The sequence below is a fragment of the Pelodiscus sinensis genome, chromosome 2 (assembly GCF_052426305.1).
Source record: "Pelodiscus sinensis isolate ZL-2025 chromosome 2, ASM5242630v1, whole genome shotgun sequence".
Taxonomy (NCBI): domain Eukaryota; kingdom Metazoa; phylum Chordata; order Testudines; family Trionychidae; genus Pelodiscus; species Pelodiscus sinensis.
The window spans coordinates 181,978,429-181,999,398 of NC_143053.1; the positions used below are offsets into that span (position 1 = coordinate 181,978,429).

General features: G+C 46.1%; 1 protein-coding gene and 1 long non-coding RNA gene across 21 annotated transcripts in view; one reads left to right on the forward strand and one right to left on the reverse strand.

Annotated features, from left to right (window-relative positions):
• LOC112547465 (uncharacterized) overlaps window positions 1-20,970 on the forward strand; it is an 86,936-nt gene that overhangs the window by 28,138 nt on the left and 37,828 nt on the right. The window lies entirely within an intron of this gene.
• Window positions 1-20,970, reverse strand: part of TMEM108 (transmembrane protein 108) — a 279,934-nt gene that overhangs the window by 9,726 nt on the left and 249,238 nt on the right. For 12 of the 19 annotated variants that reach the window (XM_089776589.1, XM_089776592.1, XM_089776590.1 and 9 more), the window contains one exon: window positions 5,471-5,625. In XM_089776589.1, the coding sequence (XP_089632715.1) occupies window positions 5,471-5,625 (155 nt within the window). Of the gene's footprint in view, window positions 1-5,454; window positions 5,626-20,970 lie in introns of all 19 variants that reach the window. The other 7 variants (XM_089776594.1, XM_089776593.1, XM_089776597.1 and 4 more) reach the window with 2 other exon arrangements.

Below are 20,970 nucleotides of genomic sequence, written 5' to 3' on the forward strand. Positions count from 1 at the left end.
GGTACACCGCCCGGGGGCGGCGCACCAGAACGCGGACTTCCTATCGCGAAGTATAAAGGAGGCTGAGGGGACGAAAGGACCCCCAGAGCTCGACTTAAGGGGGGAGGTGTGTGACGGGGTGAGGCAACCCCGCACTAGAGGGGCCCCCCCCAGCGAGGCAGGGGAAAGCGGCGCGGCTTGTCTCGCCGCCGCCGAGGACGCGTCCGGTGGGGTAACCGGGACGCGCCGCTCGGCAGGCGGGCGAGCGGGCGGGACCCCGAGCAACACAGGGGAGGGCGGTGACGGGGTGAGGCAACCCCGCACCGAGGAGGGCCCCCCCAGCGGGGCAGGAAGAAACGCCACGGCTGGACCTGCTGCCGCCGGGGACGCAGGCAGCAGGGCAGCCGGGACATGCCGCCAGACTGGCGGCTCCAGGGACGCAGCCCGGGACAGCGCGGGGGAAGAACCCCCCCCCCGGCAAGGTTAGTGGGGACAACCGGGCAGGGACGGCACCCCACCAGCCTCGGGGCGGGCGGCCCCGCGGGCGCCCCAGCCGGCCCTATGCCCCACAGCTGCAGGAGAGGGAGAGAACGCTGGGGGTGAGGGGAAACAGCTGGGGAGGAGAAGCTGGGGCCGTGGATGAGCACAGGTGTGAGTGCTCTGGAGGGGCGGGGCGGCACCTTCCCCAGGTATAAAGTCAGGAGAGGCAGAAGCAGGGGAGGAGGAGAAGGAGGACGCTGGAGGCAGAGACTGAGAGACACCGAGGAGGCGGCGAGACCAGCCAGCTGGTGAGCGGACGAGCGAGGGCGTGAGGAAGCAGCCCAGGGCGGGTGTACTGGAGCCCGAGGGTTGATGCGTTGCGGCTCTGTGCCCCATCAGCCAGGTCGGGGGAGAGAAGAGCATCTCCCCCGCCTTAGGGCCCTGGGCTGGGGTCTGGAGAGAGGGAGGGCCCGGACCCCCCTCACCTCCTCGCTCGCGGGATCCTCGGGGCAACCACCGGGAGGGCCGACCCGGCGCCGCGGCACCGAGACTGGGACCTTCCGGGACGGCAACCGTGGGAGTGTGACTGCCCAGGACGGGGTGGGCTCACGGACCCCGTAACACAAATATATTAGCCATGGTGCATCTTATGTTAAAGTATGTTCATAATGTATCCAGGGTCCATGGAATGAGGCCAAATCTTGAGAGGCCATAAATATATTCTTCTGTGAAACATGAGTTGGGCAAATTCCACCAGCATTTGATCCTGTGGACACAGTGGAATGCCTGTTCTGGTGCCATGGGACCACATAGTGATGCAGCTATGGAGCAACTAGCAGTGGCCGCTTTCATGGAAGTTTGCGAATTGCTTTCCCTCACCCCAAAGCACAAGAATACCAGAATGAGATCCACTCTGAGAGAGGAGAACTGAGGGGAAATTCCCCTGTGGAAGCTTGCAATGCTACCAATCAGCTGGGAATCAACTTGAAGTGGAGGAATCCACAGTGGGGCGTGGGGTGATCAAAGTAGCCAAAGCAATCAATATCCTTCTGCTGTGGAGGGCAGTGATGGGAAATGTGCAGGATATAGTGGAGAGCTTTGCCACAATGAGGTTCCCTAATTGTGTTGGGGCAACAAACAAAACACACATCCCCATCTTCGCCCCTCACCATCTTCCCAAAGAGTACAAGAGGTACTTCTTGATGGTGCTGCAGGTGCTGGTGGATCACAAGGGCCATTTCACCGACATCAGCGTGGGATGGCTCAGAAAGGTGCATGATGTGGCACATCTGTAGGAACTCCTGCCTCTTCAGAAAGCTGCAAGCTAGAACTTTCTTCCCAGACCAGAAAATTATATCGGAGGCATTAAAATGCCAGTAGTGATCCTTGGTGACCTTGCCTACCCCTTTCTCCTGTGGCTTGTGAAGCTGCACATGAGTAGCCAGGACCTCAATAAGGAGCAGTTCAACTACAGTCTGAGCAAGTGAAGAATGATGATAGAATGTGCTTTTGAGCATTTAAAGGGAAGGTTCTGCAGCCTACTGACTAGGTTAGACCTCATTGAAAGCCACATTCCCATTGTAGTGGCAGACAATGCTCCGTAATACGTGTGAGAGCAAGGGGGAAAGTTACACGACACAGTAGAAAGTCAAGGACAGTGACTAGCTAGTAATTATGAGCAGTCAGACACCAGGCCAATAAGGAGAGAACAGCAAGGGGCAGTGCACATCAGAGAAGCTTGGAAGGTAAGTTTTATGAATGGCCAGATTTGAGAGTCATGCTTTTGCTCTTAATGAGGTGCCCCTTCAATCAGTGTGCTTGCCTTTAAACCCCCTTCAACACAAGTAATAACATGACTCTTCAGAAATCATGCATTTTTATTTAGGGAACCCAGAGGGACAGAAAAGGAGTTCATGGCAGGAGCGTGTGTATGTGATCACAGTTGTGAGAAGGACAGCCTTTTGCTCATAGGATGTATCCCTGGGGGTTGAGTGTGAGCCTGCCCTCGATTTTTCCCCCCCATCTCATTCTAGAGTCCCTGGGAGAGGAGGCTATGGAACTCAGAGAGGAGGAAATATGGTTCCACAGGGGCTGGAGAGGGTGCCTGTGCATGAAGGTGTCTTGAAAAGCCTTCGGGCGGTTCATTACATCAGCCATAGTCTTCATGGACTCTCTCTTGGTTCCTCACGTCCAGTTCCCTGCATGCTCTCCTGCGCCACTCACATCTGCTGCAGCAGCGCATTCCTCCTCTCACTTAATTGCTCCCTGTCCAAGTGGGTGGACTGCATTTGCTCCTGGAACAGGTCATCCCTGGTACATTTTCCGCCTGAGGGTTTGTGCCATCTGGAGGAGCCAGGAGAGCATGCAGAATGCTTGCTGCTGCACCCACTGAAACAAAAAGTGAAGGGCAGACTTTACAAGAGATACATTGTCAAGAATAAAGCCTAATCTCTTAGCATAAAAGGAAGGCCTGTTTGAAGACAATAGGGATGTGCTATGTACAAGGCCATAGTTATGCTTTTAAGAACCCACTATGCACCAGGTACACCTCAGAGTTCTTAGGGGAGCAGCTAGACTCAGGTGGCAGGAATGGTAAGGGCCAGGCTGGAGCTCGAGCCTTCATTTGGAAGGGGGTCCAGCCATGACTGCAAGGCAGGGCAGGGCAGGGGCTCACATGGTGCCCATATCTTCGGCACCCTGTTTGTGGGAGGAATGCAACTTTCCCTTCCCACAGGCGCAGGAGGGGGTCTGGGTAGGGCAGCAGGGCAGGGGCTCAAGCCATGCTTTCTTGGGGATGAGCAAACAGGTTTGCTGTGGAGGAATAGCTTCCCCTGCTTCATCTCATTCTTCTCCAAATCACCGAGTGATAGGGTGCTGGTGCTAACTGAATGTGACCAGAAAACTGGACCATATGCTGCAATGCTTTGTGCTGCAATGACACCAGACCACTCACTGCTGGCTTGGCATGGGAAGGTGCCCTACCGTGGAGGACAGAATAAGGCAGGCCTCCCCAGAAACCTTGAGAGAGGGATGAAAGAGTTCCTGTCGGAGAGCTTTATGGAGATGTGCAGGGAGGATTCCCGCTCCATCTCCAGACACGTTAACAAGTTGTTCTGGGGAGCCCCCATTGTGTAGGCCCAGTGGCTGCCACAGATCACAGCCAATTGCCTTAATCCACTTGTAGTATGAGAGAGAATGTGAACTCACCAGAAGTGCCCTCCCCAACATTAGGGCCCAGCTGCATGATGTCCTGGGAGGAGAGGATTGTCTCCAAAGTTATAAAAAGGTCCAGACAGTGGGTGAGATCAGTTGCCCGGCTCACCTGCTGATCGCTCCCCTCTTTCTCATTCACACTGCTTCCCGAGGCTGTCTGAGGAGTGTTTAGGAGGAATCCATGGACTGGCTGGGGAGCAGTGGGATCCCCCTCTCAGAATGCATGAACCTACTCATAGAAGTGGCATGTTTGCAGTGACTATCAAGACCATCCGTTTGCCTCCTTTTGTTTTTTGGTACGACTGCCTCAGCTCCTTTATTTTCACGTGGCACTGCTGGGTGTCTCTGGCGTAGCCTTTCTCCTCCATGCTCTTTGCGTCCTTGGCATAGATATTTGCATTTTTTTTTTGATGGTTCACAGTTCTGCGAGGACAGATTCCTTTTCCCACACAACAATGAAGTCCAGGATCTCCTGCAGGCTCCATGCAGGTGCTCATTTGCAACCCTGGGAACTCATGGGTCAGGTGTGCAGCCTGCGCCAAGGTCTGCTCGCCTTGCTGGCCATACAGGAAAAGAAATTCAAATTTTCCCGGGGCTTTTCCTGTGTACCTGGAGAGCAGCAGAGTTGAAAGCTTTGGCTTAAGTGGTCACAAGGGGGTGCTGTGGGACACCTTCCCAAGGCCAAGAACGTCTAGTTTCACAGCGCTACTGTAACATCAACCATGATGTTGAGTCTGCACTACTGTAACATCAACCATGTAAGGTCGAATCTAGTGCTACTCCCTGCGAAAAGCAGGAGTATCGAAAGTGACTTTAAGGGTCCTTAAAGTTGAAAAAATGGGCTTAGTGGTGTGGACTCATTGTTTGGAAAATTGACCTAATGTGGCTAATTCCAACCTAAAATCTCAGTGTAGACCAGATGTAAGTTAACCAACAGAACTGTAAATGATAGTCTAGGCACTCCACAAAGGCTTACTCCTGGACACACATGTTTGTCCCTTACCTATGGATGATTAAATCCGTTAACTTGAGTTAGAACAGACACTGGTCTAGACAAACCCCTTGAAGTTTAAACCTTTTCCTTATTTCATCCATTATTCCCAAGTTCACATCCTTAAACTAAGCCAACTAATTCCTCTCCTTCTTGAGACCAGGCTTTCAATCTCTCCTCGCACTGGTGAGCACCTACCCATGTGAACAGTTCCACTGAAATCAATCAGACTGCTTGAGTAAGTGCTTACTGGGTATAAAAGTAAGGGTTTTACAATCTTATTGGCAGGTGCTTGCAATTGTCACTTGTCGAGTGCATCCCTGACACTGCCACACAACAAACTGCAGAACCCTTTTGAGAACTCGGCATTCAGACGGATTTTTTATGTTGTTAACTCCACTGTGCCACCATCCTGATATGTGGTCACATTCGAAAATTAAGATGAATCACTTCAGACAATAACTGCCACAAATCAAACTGCTGGTTTAAAAAAAAATACCCTGAACCACTTCCGTTCATTGATTGGAATGATATACCCAGATTAAGACACAACCAAAATTAGCAAACTTGTCATGTACTGCCTAACTCAGGGAGTTCAGTCTTGCAAACAGAGCTTTCTAGCAAACTTAACAGACATAACAATCTTTGAGATACAGTAAGTGGATCCTCATATCATATTGGAGTGGATTCTTGTTGTTTCCCTGGATGTACATAGAGTTTTCAAAAAGGTCTATTAATATTATTCATCTAGTACGATTTCAGAGAAGCTTGTCAGTCACTGGACTTGTTACCATGCAACTATGGTACCTCTGAAGTTTCAAGGGATTGAATCTCTCTTGGTAACTCAACAGCATGCCTGTTGAAATAGTCCATGGTGATAGCATTGTTCCAATAGCTCAGGTTGTTTTCTGGGTTAGATGTCTTTTTCTTCCTCCGCATGCAGCAGACCGTCAGCAGAACTGCTGTTAACAGAAAAATGACAGGAATTTCATTTATGTGGGAAATCACTTGGTGGCTTGGATTTGTTTTTTAAGATATGTGGCTATATTCTGACACCTGTACTCACATGGAATAAATAGGATCTTACTCCATGATTAGGACCACTGATCTTAGAAGAGGACACAGAAATGAACAAGTGTTTCAGAATCTAACTGGAGGCAGGCAAAATCTGGCCCACCAAACATTTGGATGTGATTCACTGCAACCCAGCGAGACCCTTGGGCAGACTCCCTGCCTGCCTTGGTCCCACACACTGCTCAAAGCAGCTGGCTGCTGGGGCCAGTGTGTGTGTGTGTGTGTCTGCGTGGTGTGTGTCCGTTGGTGGAGGGCTCATGCATTGTCCTCACCTTCAGCACCAACCTCGCAATTTCTCACTGCCCGGAAACCAGCCAGTGGAAGCTGCAGGCTCATGCAGCACACAGAAACCCGCTGCGGCCCTCCCCCTAAGCGGTGTACTGTACAGGGACATGTGTGCTTTGAGTAGCATGTAGGGCCATGGCAGCCAGGGAGCCTGCCTATGGGTCCCATTGAGGTGCTGGCTGGGAGCTGCCTATAGTAAGTACCCGCTGGCCAGAGACTGCACCCCAACTCCTGCCCCAGATCACAATTCACTCTGTATCCTTTGCCCCAGACCACAACCTGCTCCTGCATCCGAACTCCCTCCCAGACCCTGCCCCCGACACCAATCCCACAGTTCAGAATCCTTAACTGCACCAAACACCCTCCCAGCACTTCCTCTCGCACACCAATCCTCTACCCAGAGCTCCCACCTATACCTAAACTCCATCCCAGACCCTGCTGCCCCTCCATTAATATCCTAGAAACTTGTGGCCCCCAATCACTTATCAAATTCGTGGATTGCCCCCCCATTAAAAATGATTACCCATCCCAATCTAGCCCATATAGAGTATGGGTTGGGCTTTGCAGAATTTGCAGTTTTTATTTTAATTTTGAAGTCACCTTTAGAATCTGATGCAAAACCCAAACCTCTTGATGAAGTTTAGCGGCTTGACTAGAAAAAAATCTCTCTCTCTCTCTCTCTCACACACACACACACACACACACACACACACACACACACACACACACACACACACACACACACATCCTCCCTCCCTCCCTAGAACCTCAAGAAAAGCAGAATACGACATGAAGTCAATTAACCACCTCAGTGCATAGATCTGTTCTACCTATGCAGTGCTTAGATCCTGCAGCGCGATGTTAATAAGCTGGATGTCAGATACATAGACACCTCCAGTCTACCTCAAATACAGATCCTGTGAATAAGTTCGTGAGCACATATTTCAATTCTAAAAGCATCTGTTTTATGCCATAGTAGTGATGCTAGAATTGATATTCCTAGCAGGGCTCGTATATGAGTTTCCATGGCATGCTGTTGTAACCTAAAGTGGTTGAGAGTTCTGCAAGATTGTTTTCAATATACTCGAGTGTTTCGATTTGGATCAAGAGATTTAATCTTCTTAATATACTAAAAAAAAGCTTCAGAATCTGGGCAATTTTATTTAAACCTGCCAGAGATATTTTGCTGTCTGTATTGAGCTCAATGATCCATGTAACTGTGGAGATGAAGCTCACAGAGGGGTTTTTAATGGGTTCAGTTCCATCCTTTGTTCTTGTGGGTTCAGTATGGTACCTACGAAACTTGTACTCGTAAAACTAAATTGTGGATACAAATCGAAAGCATTTGTTCTTTTAAACTATCTGGTACCCAAATGAGTACTTCAAGATGAATGTACGTTCCCTTTTGCAGATATAAAAAGAATGCTCTTCTGAAAATGTTCTCCATAATGTCTAATTCCTTGGTCAGAGGAAACAAGGGAAAATAGTCATGAATTAGGGAAAAAATACTTTCACAGCTCCAGCTAAAGTTACTTAAAAAAAACTGTAGGAAATATTCAAGAGGGCAGAGGTGAAAGTAAGGGGGTGTGCCCTGGTGTGCCACTCTAGTAAGAGCCATCTGGGGTGCTCTGCTGCAGAAGGAAGCTTGGCACACTCCCAGTTGGGTGTCTCTTGCAGGCTGCCGGGCTAAGCAGCAGGCAGGTGAAAGGGGCTGGCTGGGGACATGCCCCACACCAGCCTGGGACTGCAGCTGGCCTGAGCCCTTCCTAGACATCCTTTAGGGAGGGCAGGGGCTGAAGCCCCCTCCCATTCCTATCAGCACTGCTTGCTGTTCCCCTTTAGTTGCTGCCAGGAAGCAAGAGGACAGCGCTTACCTCCCCTGCATTCCTCCCCCTCCTGGCGGGTGTGGAGAGAGGGCAGAGGTGCGAGTGACCCATGCTGTGAGCTTTCTTCTTGCTCCATGACAGGGATGGAAGAGGAAGAGAAGCAACAAGGAGCATCAGGTAGGAATGGGGAGGGGTCTTCCGCCCTGCTGCCCTCCTTAAAGGGTGCCCTTGCTCACACCGCCAATTTCTGCACCAGTCCACAAACACCCCAACCCTCTGCCCGTAGCCCCTCCTCACCCCCTTAGCCCTGAGACCCCAGCACTCCACCTCACATTTAAATTTCTTACACATAGGCTACGTCTACACTGGCCCCGTTTTCGGAAGGGGCATGCTAATTTTGAAAGTGGGAATAGGGAAATCCGCTGGGGATATTTAAACATGTCCGCCGCTTTTTTTCCGGCTTGGGGAAAAGCCAGAAAAAAAGTGTCTAGACTGCCCCGATCCTCCGGAATAAAGCCCTATTCCGGAGGATCTCTTATTCCTACTTCCCACCACTCAGGCCTGCTTCAGGCAGAGCAGGGATTCAAGCCTACAGCTCCCACATCCCAGGAAAGTGACCTGACTCGTGGCTGTTAGATACAATGAGGATCCCCACCGTCTTCTCAAAAAAACATTTTTTTCCCCAGAAAGGGCTGGCCTGGCTTAGGTGCCTAACTCGAGGAGAAAGTCCAGAGCTATGAATCCTCCTGAGTGGTGGGAGGCACCTAACCTCCTAACCCCACCACCTCCTTAGCGTTTCCAGTGACTGCTAGATCACTTTGCTGGCTTCTGTGAATCTTTCTCAGGTGCTTTGCTCTCCCTATGCATTGTATAGAGAGTGCGGATACTCCATTCAGGGCTGTGGATTCCATGTCAGGATGCCTAAAAGTTAGGCATTGCATGGCCTCGGTCCTTTCGTGGCTCACGCACTTACTGCTCAGAAGAACTACCAGATAGAAAAGCCTGAAGAATGAAGACCTGTGTTTATTATAGATTGAGTGTAGCAATTGAGTGGAAGAACCCCCTATGATTTTGTTTCAAAATGCTTCAACCTTAAGCAGAAAAAACACGTTCCTATCTCTGTACTCATTCAGTGATTGATCTCTCTGCTCAGACTGCCAACAAGTGTGCCAATATGTGTTTACTGTGGTGAAAGTTTATATTTTAAGTAGTCATGTAACATAATACTTACAATCAGTATATCTATATGTACTTTATAAAAGTGGATATAACTATAATATGATACCAATTATACAGACGGGGAAACTGAGGTATAAGCGACTTCCCAACTCACAATACAGGCAGTCCCCGACTTATGCGGATCCGACTTACGTCGGATCCGCACTTACGAACGGGGCTTTCTCGCCCCGGAAGTCAAGGCGAGAAAGCCCCGTTGGTAAGCTGCTCCGGTGCCCCTGGTCTGCTGGAGACCGTCTCCAGCAGACCAGGGGCACCGGGCGGGTTCCCGCGCTTCTGAGGCTTTGCCAGAGCAAAGCCTCAGAGGCGCGGGAAACCGCCGCTGCTGCCGCTTCAATCTGGGTGCCTGTGGTCTGCGGGGGACCGTCCCCAGCAGCAACCCAGCAGCACCCCAGCTGCTCTGCCCCAGGCGTCCCCAAGTCAGCTTCTGCTGAAACTGACCAGCGCTGACTACAGGAAGCCCCAGGCAGAGTTGCTCTGCCCCGGGCTTCCTGGAATCAGCTGCTGATCAGTTTCAGCAGCAGCTGACTTGGGGTTCTTAAGTTGAATCTGTATGTAAGTCAGAACTGGCGGTCAGTTTCAGCAGTGTCTGAATCTGGACGCCAGTTCCGACTTACATACAGATTCAACTTAAGAACAAACCTACAGTCCCTATCTTGTACGTAACCCGGGGACTGCCTGTACTGCAAATAGAACTGACCTCGGTTGGGTCCCAATCTAGTGTTCCATTTACCAGAGTACTTGCAGGTATCTTACACTGTGACCTTATTTTATCTGTGTTACGGAAACACCCACCCCTCACCCGCAAGAATGACCCAGGTCTTACTAATGCCATATACAGAAATATTACCACCTCTCTCTTATTTGATACTCCCCTTCTTATGCACCTTAGGGTTGTGTTTGCCCTCTTTACTATTTAATATTACTAGTGGGCTGCGCACTGCTCTCACTATGCTTGCCAACCCCCCTTTCTCTGGCGGCTTTTGCAGCCAGAGTGCGTGAGAGCATGATGGCATTCAGAGAGCATGAAAGTGTGATGATGTCATTCTGTCTCCTAGCAGGAAAAACTTTTATATAGCCAGCATCAAACAACCTCCCCCCCCACTTTGCTGAAAGAACTTTAAGGTTACGTCTACACTGCATGTTAATTTCGAAATAAGCTATTCCAGAATAGTTATTCCTAACTAGCTTTTTCAAAATAGCATGTCTACACTGCAGGGAAGCCTTAAAATTAGTCCAAGGCAGGTTTCCCTAATGTAGACATGCTATCTTGGTTTAGCGCCCCAGGCAGGGGCGGATATAGAGCAGGGCGAACAGGGCGGCTGCCCCGGGCCCCGCGCTTCAGAAAGCCCCGCGCATGCGCCGTGACGCCGCTGCCCATGTGCATGGCATCACTGCGCATGTGCTGTGGCAAAGGGAGGGCCCCGCGGAATTATGCTGCCCGGGGCCCCGCAAAACGGTCATCTGCCCCTGGCCCCAGGAGACACTGAGGAGTAATAACTTAGAATGGCCCTGATGAGGAGCTATTTTGAAATAGCAGCAGTGGAGCGTCTACACACGCCTTATTTCAAAATAGCTATTTCAGAATAGGAGTTATTCTTCATAGAATGAAGTTTACAGATTTCGGAATAAGCCGCCCATTATTTCAAAATTATTTTGAAATAACAGAATGCCTGTGTAGACACTTAGGCTACGTCTACACTGGCCCCTTTTCCGGAAGGGGCATGTAAATTTCACTAGTCGTCGTAGGGAAATCCGCAGGGGATTTAAATATCCCCCGCGGCATTTAAATAAAAATGTCCGCCGCTTTTTTCCGGCTTTTAAAAAAGCCGGAAAAGAGCGTCTAGACTGGCCCCGATCCTCCGGAAAAAGTGCCCTTTTCCGGAGGCTCTTATTCTTACTTTGAAATAAGAATAAGAGCCTCCGGAAAAGGGCACTTTTTCCGGAGGATCGGGGCCAGTCTAGACGCTCTTTTCCGGCTTTTTTAAAAGCCGGAAAAAAGCGGCGGACATTTTTATTTAAATGCCGCGGGGGATATTTAAATCCCCCGCGGATTTCCCTACGACGACTAGTGAAATTTACATGCCCCTTCCGGAAAAGGGGCCAGTGTAGACGTAGCCTTACATTGTTATTTTGGAATAATGGTTGCTATCCCAAAATAACTTTGCTGTGCAGACATACCCAAAGGCTGAAAAATCAAATCGAACACTCAAAAATGAGGAAATGGCAGACTTAAGGATGTTTGTGCTACTTTAATTCTGCCCCTCTTCTGCATTGTAATAGTCTATAATTGCATGATCACATTGTATTTTCCACAGGGTCCCTGCCTCCTTCAGTGAATGAGTACTTACTGAATAAGGATAAAAACAAACATTATGTGGCTGCAGAGCTTATTCACTACAAAAGGTTAATGAATTTTCTTTACAATGCTCTGTGACATGGTGTAGTATTATCCCCATTTTGGAATGGGAAAGAGAGAGAGAGAGAGGAGAAAGATTACAATTATTAACAGTACCAACACATTTAAGGTGTTCAACTTGAGACACCGAGGCCCTGATTTTTCCAGACTAACAGTTCTATAGCACATTATATTCATTCAGAGCACAGCTGTGAATGCTCTTCAGTTCTGCAAATCTAGCACCCAATGTCTCATGTTGGACACCAAGAAAATGAAGAACATACAATTAGCAGCCAGGTGTGAGGACTTTGATTTTAGTGACTTGCCCGGCATTGTATATGAACTCTATGGAAGAAAGAGAGGTAGAATCAAATTTTCCAGGTTAGTACTGAACTGCCTTAACCATGAAACAGTCCCCTCTCTCCCTGCAATTACATGCCTCCAACTTCTGCAACGAATTAGGGAGGGGTCTTACGAACAATAACCTCCTTCATTATAGGGATGTCAAATCACACTTAACTGGTTAAATGGTTAAATGTAGTGCTAAACACTATGGCTGTGTCTACATTGGCATGATCTTGCGCCAATATGCCCAGTTTTTTTCCCCTGGGAACAGCAAAAAACCCCACATCCTTGACACTGCCCTCTGTCCCTGACAAATGTCAAGTCCCTGCTTCAAAGTACAGAGACACTAAAGTATCTAAAAAAAATGCACAGGTTGTAAAAATTAATGTTAGCAAAACAATAGATTTTCCTCCCAATCTCACTTGTAGAAACAGCTCAACGGTTTTGATGGAAAATTTCAAAACGAAAAGCATCCTCCCAATAAATTCTGCCTGAGGCAAGCATCCAGAGTGGAGAATTTCAGCTTGAATGGTTTAACTTTGGCAAATTTATATGCCACTGAAAAGCAACTCTTATTTTATAATGTAACGATAAAGAAGACTAACCAAACTGCTACTAACTGTATTATGAAACATTTATTATGAAACGATTTTTAACTCTTTTTCCGAGATTTTTCACAGATGTTGGGGCACTGTTACGGAGCTCTGCCTCAGGCTGGGGACATTTCAGAGGGAACTTCATTTTGCATGCATGATAGATGAGGCATCAGTGGCACTGCGCGACAGCCACTGGGCATGTGCATCCTAGCAATGGGACAGTGCTACTGAAATTCTCTGATACAGTGCAGGGATGTACCAGCACTTGAAGAGTGGCACCCACAAGGGACAGATGGTGAAGAACCTCAGTTATTGCACTAGGTGAGTAACCTTCTCTGATAATAGGAAGTGTCTGGCAACTTTAAGATTGGGGGTACGTCTAGACTGCAGAGTTTTTCCGGCATACAAGAGGTATGCCGAAAAAACTCTGCCACATCCAAGGAACATATCTGTTCTTTTGAAATTTTTTCTGGAAGAGTAGACACGTTTTTTAGGCATCCCTGTAAACCTCGTTTTATGAGGAAGAAAGGATGTTCCAAAAAAGGGTTTTTTCCCTCACATTTGGCCCAGTGTAGACGGGCCAAATGTCGGAAAAGCCTCTTCCAAAAAAAGAAGCGGAAAAAGATACACACGTTGTGAACCGCAATTTGTGTATCTTTTTCCAGAAGAACGGTATAGTCTAGACACAGCCAAGGTATTACTATCTACACCACCAATATTACAACAGTATCTTAGCTATATTACTATTATTATTGAAGTTCTTTATTGACAAACAGCTACTTCCAGATGGACACATGATTCACTGCTGAGGCTTATGTCTATACTATGAGGTATTGGCATGATTTCTCTGCTCATGTACACATACTTGAACTAACTCTCATTGAGCTAGTGCTAGTATAAATAGCAGTGTAGCTGCAATATTACTGATAGCAGCATCAGACACACAACTGAGTCAGGCTGCCTACATATCCATCAGTTTCAGGCAGGTTTGGACTCAGCTTGGCTTAGCTGTGCTCTGCTACTGCTACCAGTGCCACTGTGGGTGCATTGCTATTTATACTAAGGATAGATTGGTGAGAGCTATCATGACTATTTGTACACCCCTAGCACATAGTGCAGAAACGGCCTAAATTTCAGTCTGATCTCAGTTACAGTGGTACAAGGCATCAGTGGAATTACAACAGCATGAAACAGAGGGAGATCAGAATCAGGGCCACGGTATCTATCTCTTTGGAGAACTAGACCCCAGGGCAAACTGTCATAGATTCTTCAGTGAAGAAGGTTGGCAAACGACACTTTTGCGCATTCCCCAGATGATGAACTATCAGCTCACCTGGGCTGGATCCAAGGCAATATTTCATACATTTCTTGGGTACTGCTGATGTTTCCACACCACAAGCTGGCATCCCTCTTGCATTTTCTGTCATCAGCAGGACCGGCTACATGAATTTACTGCTGTGCCTCTGACTCTCAGGTTTGTATTCTTCTGCATTTAATCATGTCACTTGGTAATTACAGAAGGATTTTTTTTACTTTTAATTTTTTGTAAGTACTTGGAACTTGAGGGATCAGTGATGTGAGCTTTAAAATCATTTCACAACACACCCTGCATTGCGGCTGGGAGGGCCAGAGAGACCAAAAGGGAAAAAAAATATTCAGGGTTGCCTGAAGGACATCACAATAACTGTGACAAGTTGAAAATAGTGATCTCATTGTTCTGTGGCACTTTGGGAACATAATATTTAGCCCTTTTTATCTGTAGGTTCAAAGGAGAGTAAATAGCCCTATTCTCATTGTCTAGCCGGTGAAACTGAGGCACAGAGCGGTGAAGTAACCCTCACAAGTTCACACAGCAGAGCTGGGTATAAACCTCAGGTCCCAAAATTCCCAGGCTGGTTCTCTAGATACTAAACTCTTCTGTCATCATAAGTGATACCATGCATTGATTGCTGCAACTTGCCACAGAATGACACTCCCTGGCATATGCCAGGGAGACCTACCCTGAAAATAGGTACTTGTAGAGTCAGTGGATATTGTGATACTGTTACGTTTTTGTTAGCTATGGTCTGAGATAGCAGTGTTCACATATCAATTGGAATTAGCTTTACATCGGGTTTCAGTTTGAGACCAGACTAAGGCTAGTAGATTTGACTTGGATGGAAATTTGCACTGGATCTCCCCAATGAGCAGGGCCAATGAAGATTTAGGTTGCTACTTGAGGAATTTTTCTCCCCTGGGAGAAGCAGTGAAGTTTCTGCTAAAACCCTCGTAAATCCTCTTCCTTTGGACTTGTGGAGACAGGAATTGCAGGAGCTGTGTAGTTTCCCTGGCCTCTGGTTCCATGGGATAAAAAGTGAATGCACCTCCAAAGGTTCCTTAGTGAGCAGTAGATCCACATTCCATGGAGAAGAACTCCTGACAGATAATCTGTCTGGCACTCAGGGCAACAACTGGGAGTGTGGATACGTGCTAGAATTGAGTATGTGAGATACCTAAAGCAGTGATATCTCTTCCTCCTAACATATTATACCAATGTGCAGACGCACTACTTCTCCAAGATGGTCCTTCTAGGATTCTCAACACTAATTATTCAGAGAAAAGTGCTGCTTTACAGGTTGATATGAGCAGTAGTAGGATTATAAGTGTCATTCTTCTAGAGAAATGTGTGCATTCGGTTTGTGAAAGCATTCTCAAGAGTCCATTGCTCTGAGTGGTGCTATTCTAGAAAACTTCATTATATGGGGAGGTAAGGTACTGTAGCTGGGGACAACCTAAAGGAGAAGCATTGATACTTAGACACAGTGTGATTATGGAGAGCCTTCTGAAGGGACTGGCAAGTTCTCTAATTTTGTGTTGGCTAAATACATAGGCCTAATGATGGAACACACTTATTCTTCTTGAGGTGGGAGCTGGGTTAATTTGACTCCTGCCTCTCTCTCTCCCCCCTCTTCCTTCTGTTTTACAAAGGCACAGTTCCCTCCCTGTGCTTATTTTCTCCTCTTCTCTGAATCTCAGCGGACAAGACTTGTACTCTCTGGCAGATTTCTTAGCATGTAACTCTTGGCTCAGGGCCAGTTTCTACACCTCTGTCCAGCTCTCCCAATTCAGGCTGCCTTCACCCTACTGGCTCCTTCTCAGAGCTGGGAACTGGCAGCTGAAGAACACCCTTGACAAAAATCCTGCCTTTCAGAGGCAGATCTTCTCTTCCTTCCCTCTACAGCTCCTCTTACTGGTTCCTTCAATTGCTCAGTCCTGCCTTAGGCAACTAAGGTATTTAACACCTTAAAAGGGACCAGTGATCTAAGAATTTAAGATTAGATAAACTAGACTAGGAGCTGACTCAGAACACTATTTCCCCACTCCCTGTTTCCCAAAAAGGGAGAGAGACTTCATTCGGTTTATTTTGCATAATGTCTAGAGCTGTGAAAGCTTTTCATTGTAACACCACCCCGTGAAGATAACTTTAGCAAATCTCAGAAGGGTGGCAGTGTTAGTCTGTCACTTTAAAAACAGCTAGTCCTGTGGCACCTTAGACTTAGAAACAACACACATATATAAACAGTATCATGAGTTTTCGTGGGCAAAACCTCCTTCAGATCAAGGTAATCTGAGGAAGTGGGTTTTGCCCTCAAAAGCTCATGATATTGATTGTGTGTTCGTTTTTCGTAGCAAATCTGTTAGTTCTAGTTTCAGAGGGATAGCAGTGTTAATCTGTGTCTGCAAAAGCAACAAGGAGTCCTTTGGCACCTTAGAGACTAACAGATTTATTAGGGAATTATCTTTAGTTCTAGGTAATTCATTTTCCTGTACTATACAGCATTCCTTAATATAAAATTCTGGAGTGTGTCTTTTCTCAAAATTAGGAACCCCCATCACCTTTCTTCTATAGTCACCTCTGCATGGAGACTGTAATGAAGGGCTTTATATATTTGTTTGCAAACACCTTGGCTGTGTCTACACTGGGCCACTTATTCCGGAAAATCAGCCGCTTTTCCGGAATAAGCTGTGAGCTGTCTACACTGGCCCTTGAATTTCCGGAAAAGCAACGACGCTCTCCTATACAAAATCAGCTGCTATTCCGGAAAAACTATTCTGCTCCTGCTCGGGTATAAGTCCTTATTCCGGAACACTGTTCCGGAAAAGGGCCACTGTAGACAGCCCAGTAGTCTTTTCTGGAAAAAAGCCCAGATCGCAAAAATTCCCTTTTTCCGGAAAAGCATCTGTGGCCAATGTAGATGCACTTTTCCGGAAAAAGGGCTTTTCTGGAAAAGCAGCCTGCCAATGTAGACGCTCCTTTTCCGGAAAAACTGAAAACGGAATAGTATTCCGTTTTAAGCAGTTCCGGAAATTCATGCCAGTGTAGACACAGCCTTTGTGTCCTGAAGGTGGCAGCACTGTCTTTACTACACCGTATAACTAACTCCATCAAGTCATTTTGTAGCTTGGTTTCAGCACAAACTGTTCATTTCCACTGTGTCTAAGGATACATATGAGCATGTAGACAATGCTCCCCCTATTATGAAATGGCACAAGGGAGCCACAACAGGCCTTTGCATCAGGAAAACATTATTCTTTTCATTTTACTCTGACAAGCAAAATAACTCAAGGGCAGTCATACACATTGTGCACAGTGTGTCTGGTTAGTTGCTTGAGAGATTTCCTTAGAAATACAATGGTAGCTGAGCAATGTGCAGAGTTAGCACTCATGATCTATGCATTGCTAATTTCCCTTCATCCGTGTAGTGAGATTTGAATCCCAGACCTGCTACTTGGCTGAATATTCAGTGCTGAAGAGCTCAAGTGACATTTGCATCCAGCAAAAAAAAGAGATGGTGGTGATTTTGTGTGCACAGGTGGTTAAATCTTCAGAGCAATAAAAAGAAAGTAAAGGGTCTCTGAACCGTTAGCCCAAGTAAAGTCTGAGAGAGCTGCACTGTGGAGAATCACTTCTGTCACAATATATAGATAATGTCTGACTCTTATTTAAAATGAATTGACTGCTGGAGTGCCAGTGCTGGAGACTAATTATCCATGCGGCAGGTACAGCTTGGGCAAGTTTCCTCATATTATCCCATTTATGTGCCTGGACCCTGCCACGGAGAGATCATCTTTCTGTGTGAGAAGGTTGTTCCTTCCTCATGCCCTTTACAGTTACTGACTTTCTGTTGAAGCTGAAATCAAGTGGGGGCAGATGCTGCAGGGGCCTTGGCAGGAGGACATCTGTACACTAAAAATTATCCAAAAGGAGGCTGCCAAATGACAAAAGTTATCTTGGTATAATTTTTCAAAAGCACTTCCATCCTATTTTAAAAACTGACTTAGGCCCGATGTACATGCAGTTTGTACCAGTATAGTTAAGAACATATGAGTAGCTACACTGGGTCAAGACCAAAGGTCCATCTAGCCCAGTATCCTGTCTTCTGACAGTTGCCAGTGCCAGAGGGAATTAACAGAACAGGTCTTCATCAAGTGATCCATTGCGTGTTGCCCATTCCCAGCTTTTGACAGAGGCTAGGGACACCATCCCTACCCATCCTGGCTAATAGTCATTAATGAACCTATCCTCCATGAATTTATGTAGTTTTTTTTTAAAACCCCGTTAAAGTCTTGGTCTTCACAACATCTTCTGGCAAGGAGTTCCTCTATCATATTCTCCCCCTCTCCCCCCCGCCTTAGTCATCTCTTTTCCAAGCTGAAAAGTCCCAGTCTTACTAATCTATCCTCATATGGCAGCCATTCCAGACACCTAATCATTTTTGTTGCCCTTTTCTGAACTTTTTCCAATGCCAATATAACTTTTTTGAAACAAGGTGACCACATCTGCACTCAGTGTTCAAGATGTGAGCATACGGTGGAGTTATAGAGGGACAATAAGATATCCTCTGCCTCATTATCTATCCCTTTCTTAATGATTCCCAACATTGTGTCTGCACTTTTTGCTGAAGCACGTTGAGTGGATATATTCAGACAGCTATCCACAATGACTCCAAGATCTCTCTCGAGTAGTAACAGCTAAGTTAGTCCCCATCATTTGTATGTACAGTTGGGATTATGGTTTTCCAATATGCATTACTTTGCATTTATCAACATTGAATTTCCTCTCCCATTTTGTTTCTATTCACCTAGTTTTGAGAGATCCTTTTGAAGCTCTTCACAGTTTCTTTATCCTTCAGTATCTTGAGCAGTTTTGTTTCCACTGCAAATTTTGTCACCTCACTGTTTATTCCTTTCTCCAGATCATTTATGAATATCATGAATGGGAGTGGTCCCAGTACAGACTTTGGAGGATACCATTCCTACCCTTTGTTTCCTATCTTTTAACTAGTTACCAATCCATAAGAAGGATCTTCCCTTTTATCCCATAACAACTTATTTACTTGAGTTTTTGGTAATGGACCCCGTCAATGGCTTTTTGGAAATCTAAGTATGCTATAGCCACTGGAGCCCCTTGTCCACATGTTTGTTGACCCCCCCCCCTCAAAGAACTCCAGTAGATTAGTCAGACGTGATTTCTCTTTATAAAAAACATGTTGACTCTCTCCCAACAAATTATGTTCAGATACATGTCTGACAATTCTATTAGGGTATGTCTACACTACCCCGCTAGTTCGAACTAGGAGGGTAATGTAGGCATACCGCACTTGCAAATGAAGCCCGGGATTTGAATTTCCCAGGCTTCATTTGCATAAGCGGGGCTCCGCCATTTTTAAAACCCCGTTCGTTCGAACCCTGTGCTGCACGGCTACACGGGGCACGAACTAGGTAGTTCGAACTAGGCTTCCTAGTTTGAACTACCGTTACTCCTCATTCCACAAGGATTTCATGAAAAGTTAATGGGACTCAGGCTCCTAAATCACTCTATACATTTGAGAACGTTACCCTCTGTTACTGATGTAGGCCAAATTAGTACAATATTTGACTGGTGAAATTACAGTTTATATAAGTGATGATAAAAATGTGCTTAAATACATTATATTATATTACAGTATGTGCTACAATAAAATGGTTTAAGAAACTACTGAGAAGCCCTCTAAAAATACTCTAGTTTTTGCTTAACATTAGCACTCAGTCACATCTTTTATCCAGGGCTTTAAAATACTTTTTGTGTGTGCGCTAGTTCAAGACCGATACTTACAAATATTTCCAAGTCCTGACAGAATTTCTCCTGGTCCACATAAGTGTTTCTTGCTTCAGCTGGTCATGATATATAGGCTCTTAAAAATCATATTTTTCTTATGCTCACTCACACACACACACTCTCTCTCTCTCTCTCTCTCTCTCTCTCTCTCTCTCCAATGCCAACATTATTTTAGCAATCAGGCAGAATTAAGCCCTGCACTACCAAATTTGTAATTAATAACAAAATTAAGTCTAAATGTAGCTTGACTATAACAGGGTTAACACTCAGGAACGATGGTCACTAACCATGTTTCATCCTTCCTGGCAGCCTACGCTCCTCTGTTTACATTCCTCTGTTTGACACACTTCTATTTGCATTTTCAATGGGCACACTTAACCATGCTTATGTGGAACCATGCCAGTTTGGTAAAACCTTCTTTTCAGCTCTGGGCCTTTTAGGGCACCACATAATGTATTGTCTCATATTGCTTATATCCTCCATTGTGCATGCTGTCAGGGCACCCTTTCCCTGGCTGAAATATTATTCATAGATTCCACAACCAGAAGGGACCAGTGTGATCATATAGTCTGATGTCCTGTATAACACAGACCATAGGACTGCCCAAAAAATAAGAGCAGATCATTTAGAAAAAAACATCCAATTTGATTTAAAATTTGCTAGTGATAGACAATCCATCAAGGCTGGCAAGTTGTTCCAATGGTTAATTATGATGGGATAACATTTTAGACTTTCCTAGAATGTACTGATATGGTTAGTTACCCAGTAGAAAGACAACTGGGATTGATAGAGTTTGGAATTGTGAGAGAGCTTTTTGGTGGATGTAGTTCCAACATGTTTGTTATAATTGAGTCTGAATAGAAGGTCACAAATTGGCTGTGGAAGCCTGGTTTGTACTTGTAGTGTAGACAGGGCTTTAGCAATGAATGTTTGGTATTGTCTGAAAACTAAGATTCCAAACTTAGGTTTATCTGATGTCTAGAGAACAATGTCGGAATTAAAGTGGAGAAAGAAAGAAAGCTAGTATCAGAATGATGTGATTTTTTTTTTTAAAAAAGTCTAATAGCTCACAAACTGCTTGTGATAACTGTCATGCTATTGAAAAGTGGGATTTCAGAAGATAGGTTTAAAAATCAGTATCAATTCAGGCCCTTTAATCCAGCAGTATCCTTAAGTTCTGGTCCAGGGCTGAACAGAAAAATTCCAGGACTTTGGAGCAGCATAATTTTTCATCTCTGATTGAAAATATCTAAAATATAAGCCTGCTTTGCATTCCTACAATGCCCAGTGTGAGTGAGTGGGTGATTTATGATCCCCTCTAGCTAGGGGTGTAAATATCAATCAAACTAGCTAAGTGGTTAAACAATTAAAATTATATTGTTTAGCCAGTTAACTGTTGGTGGGCACAT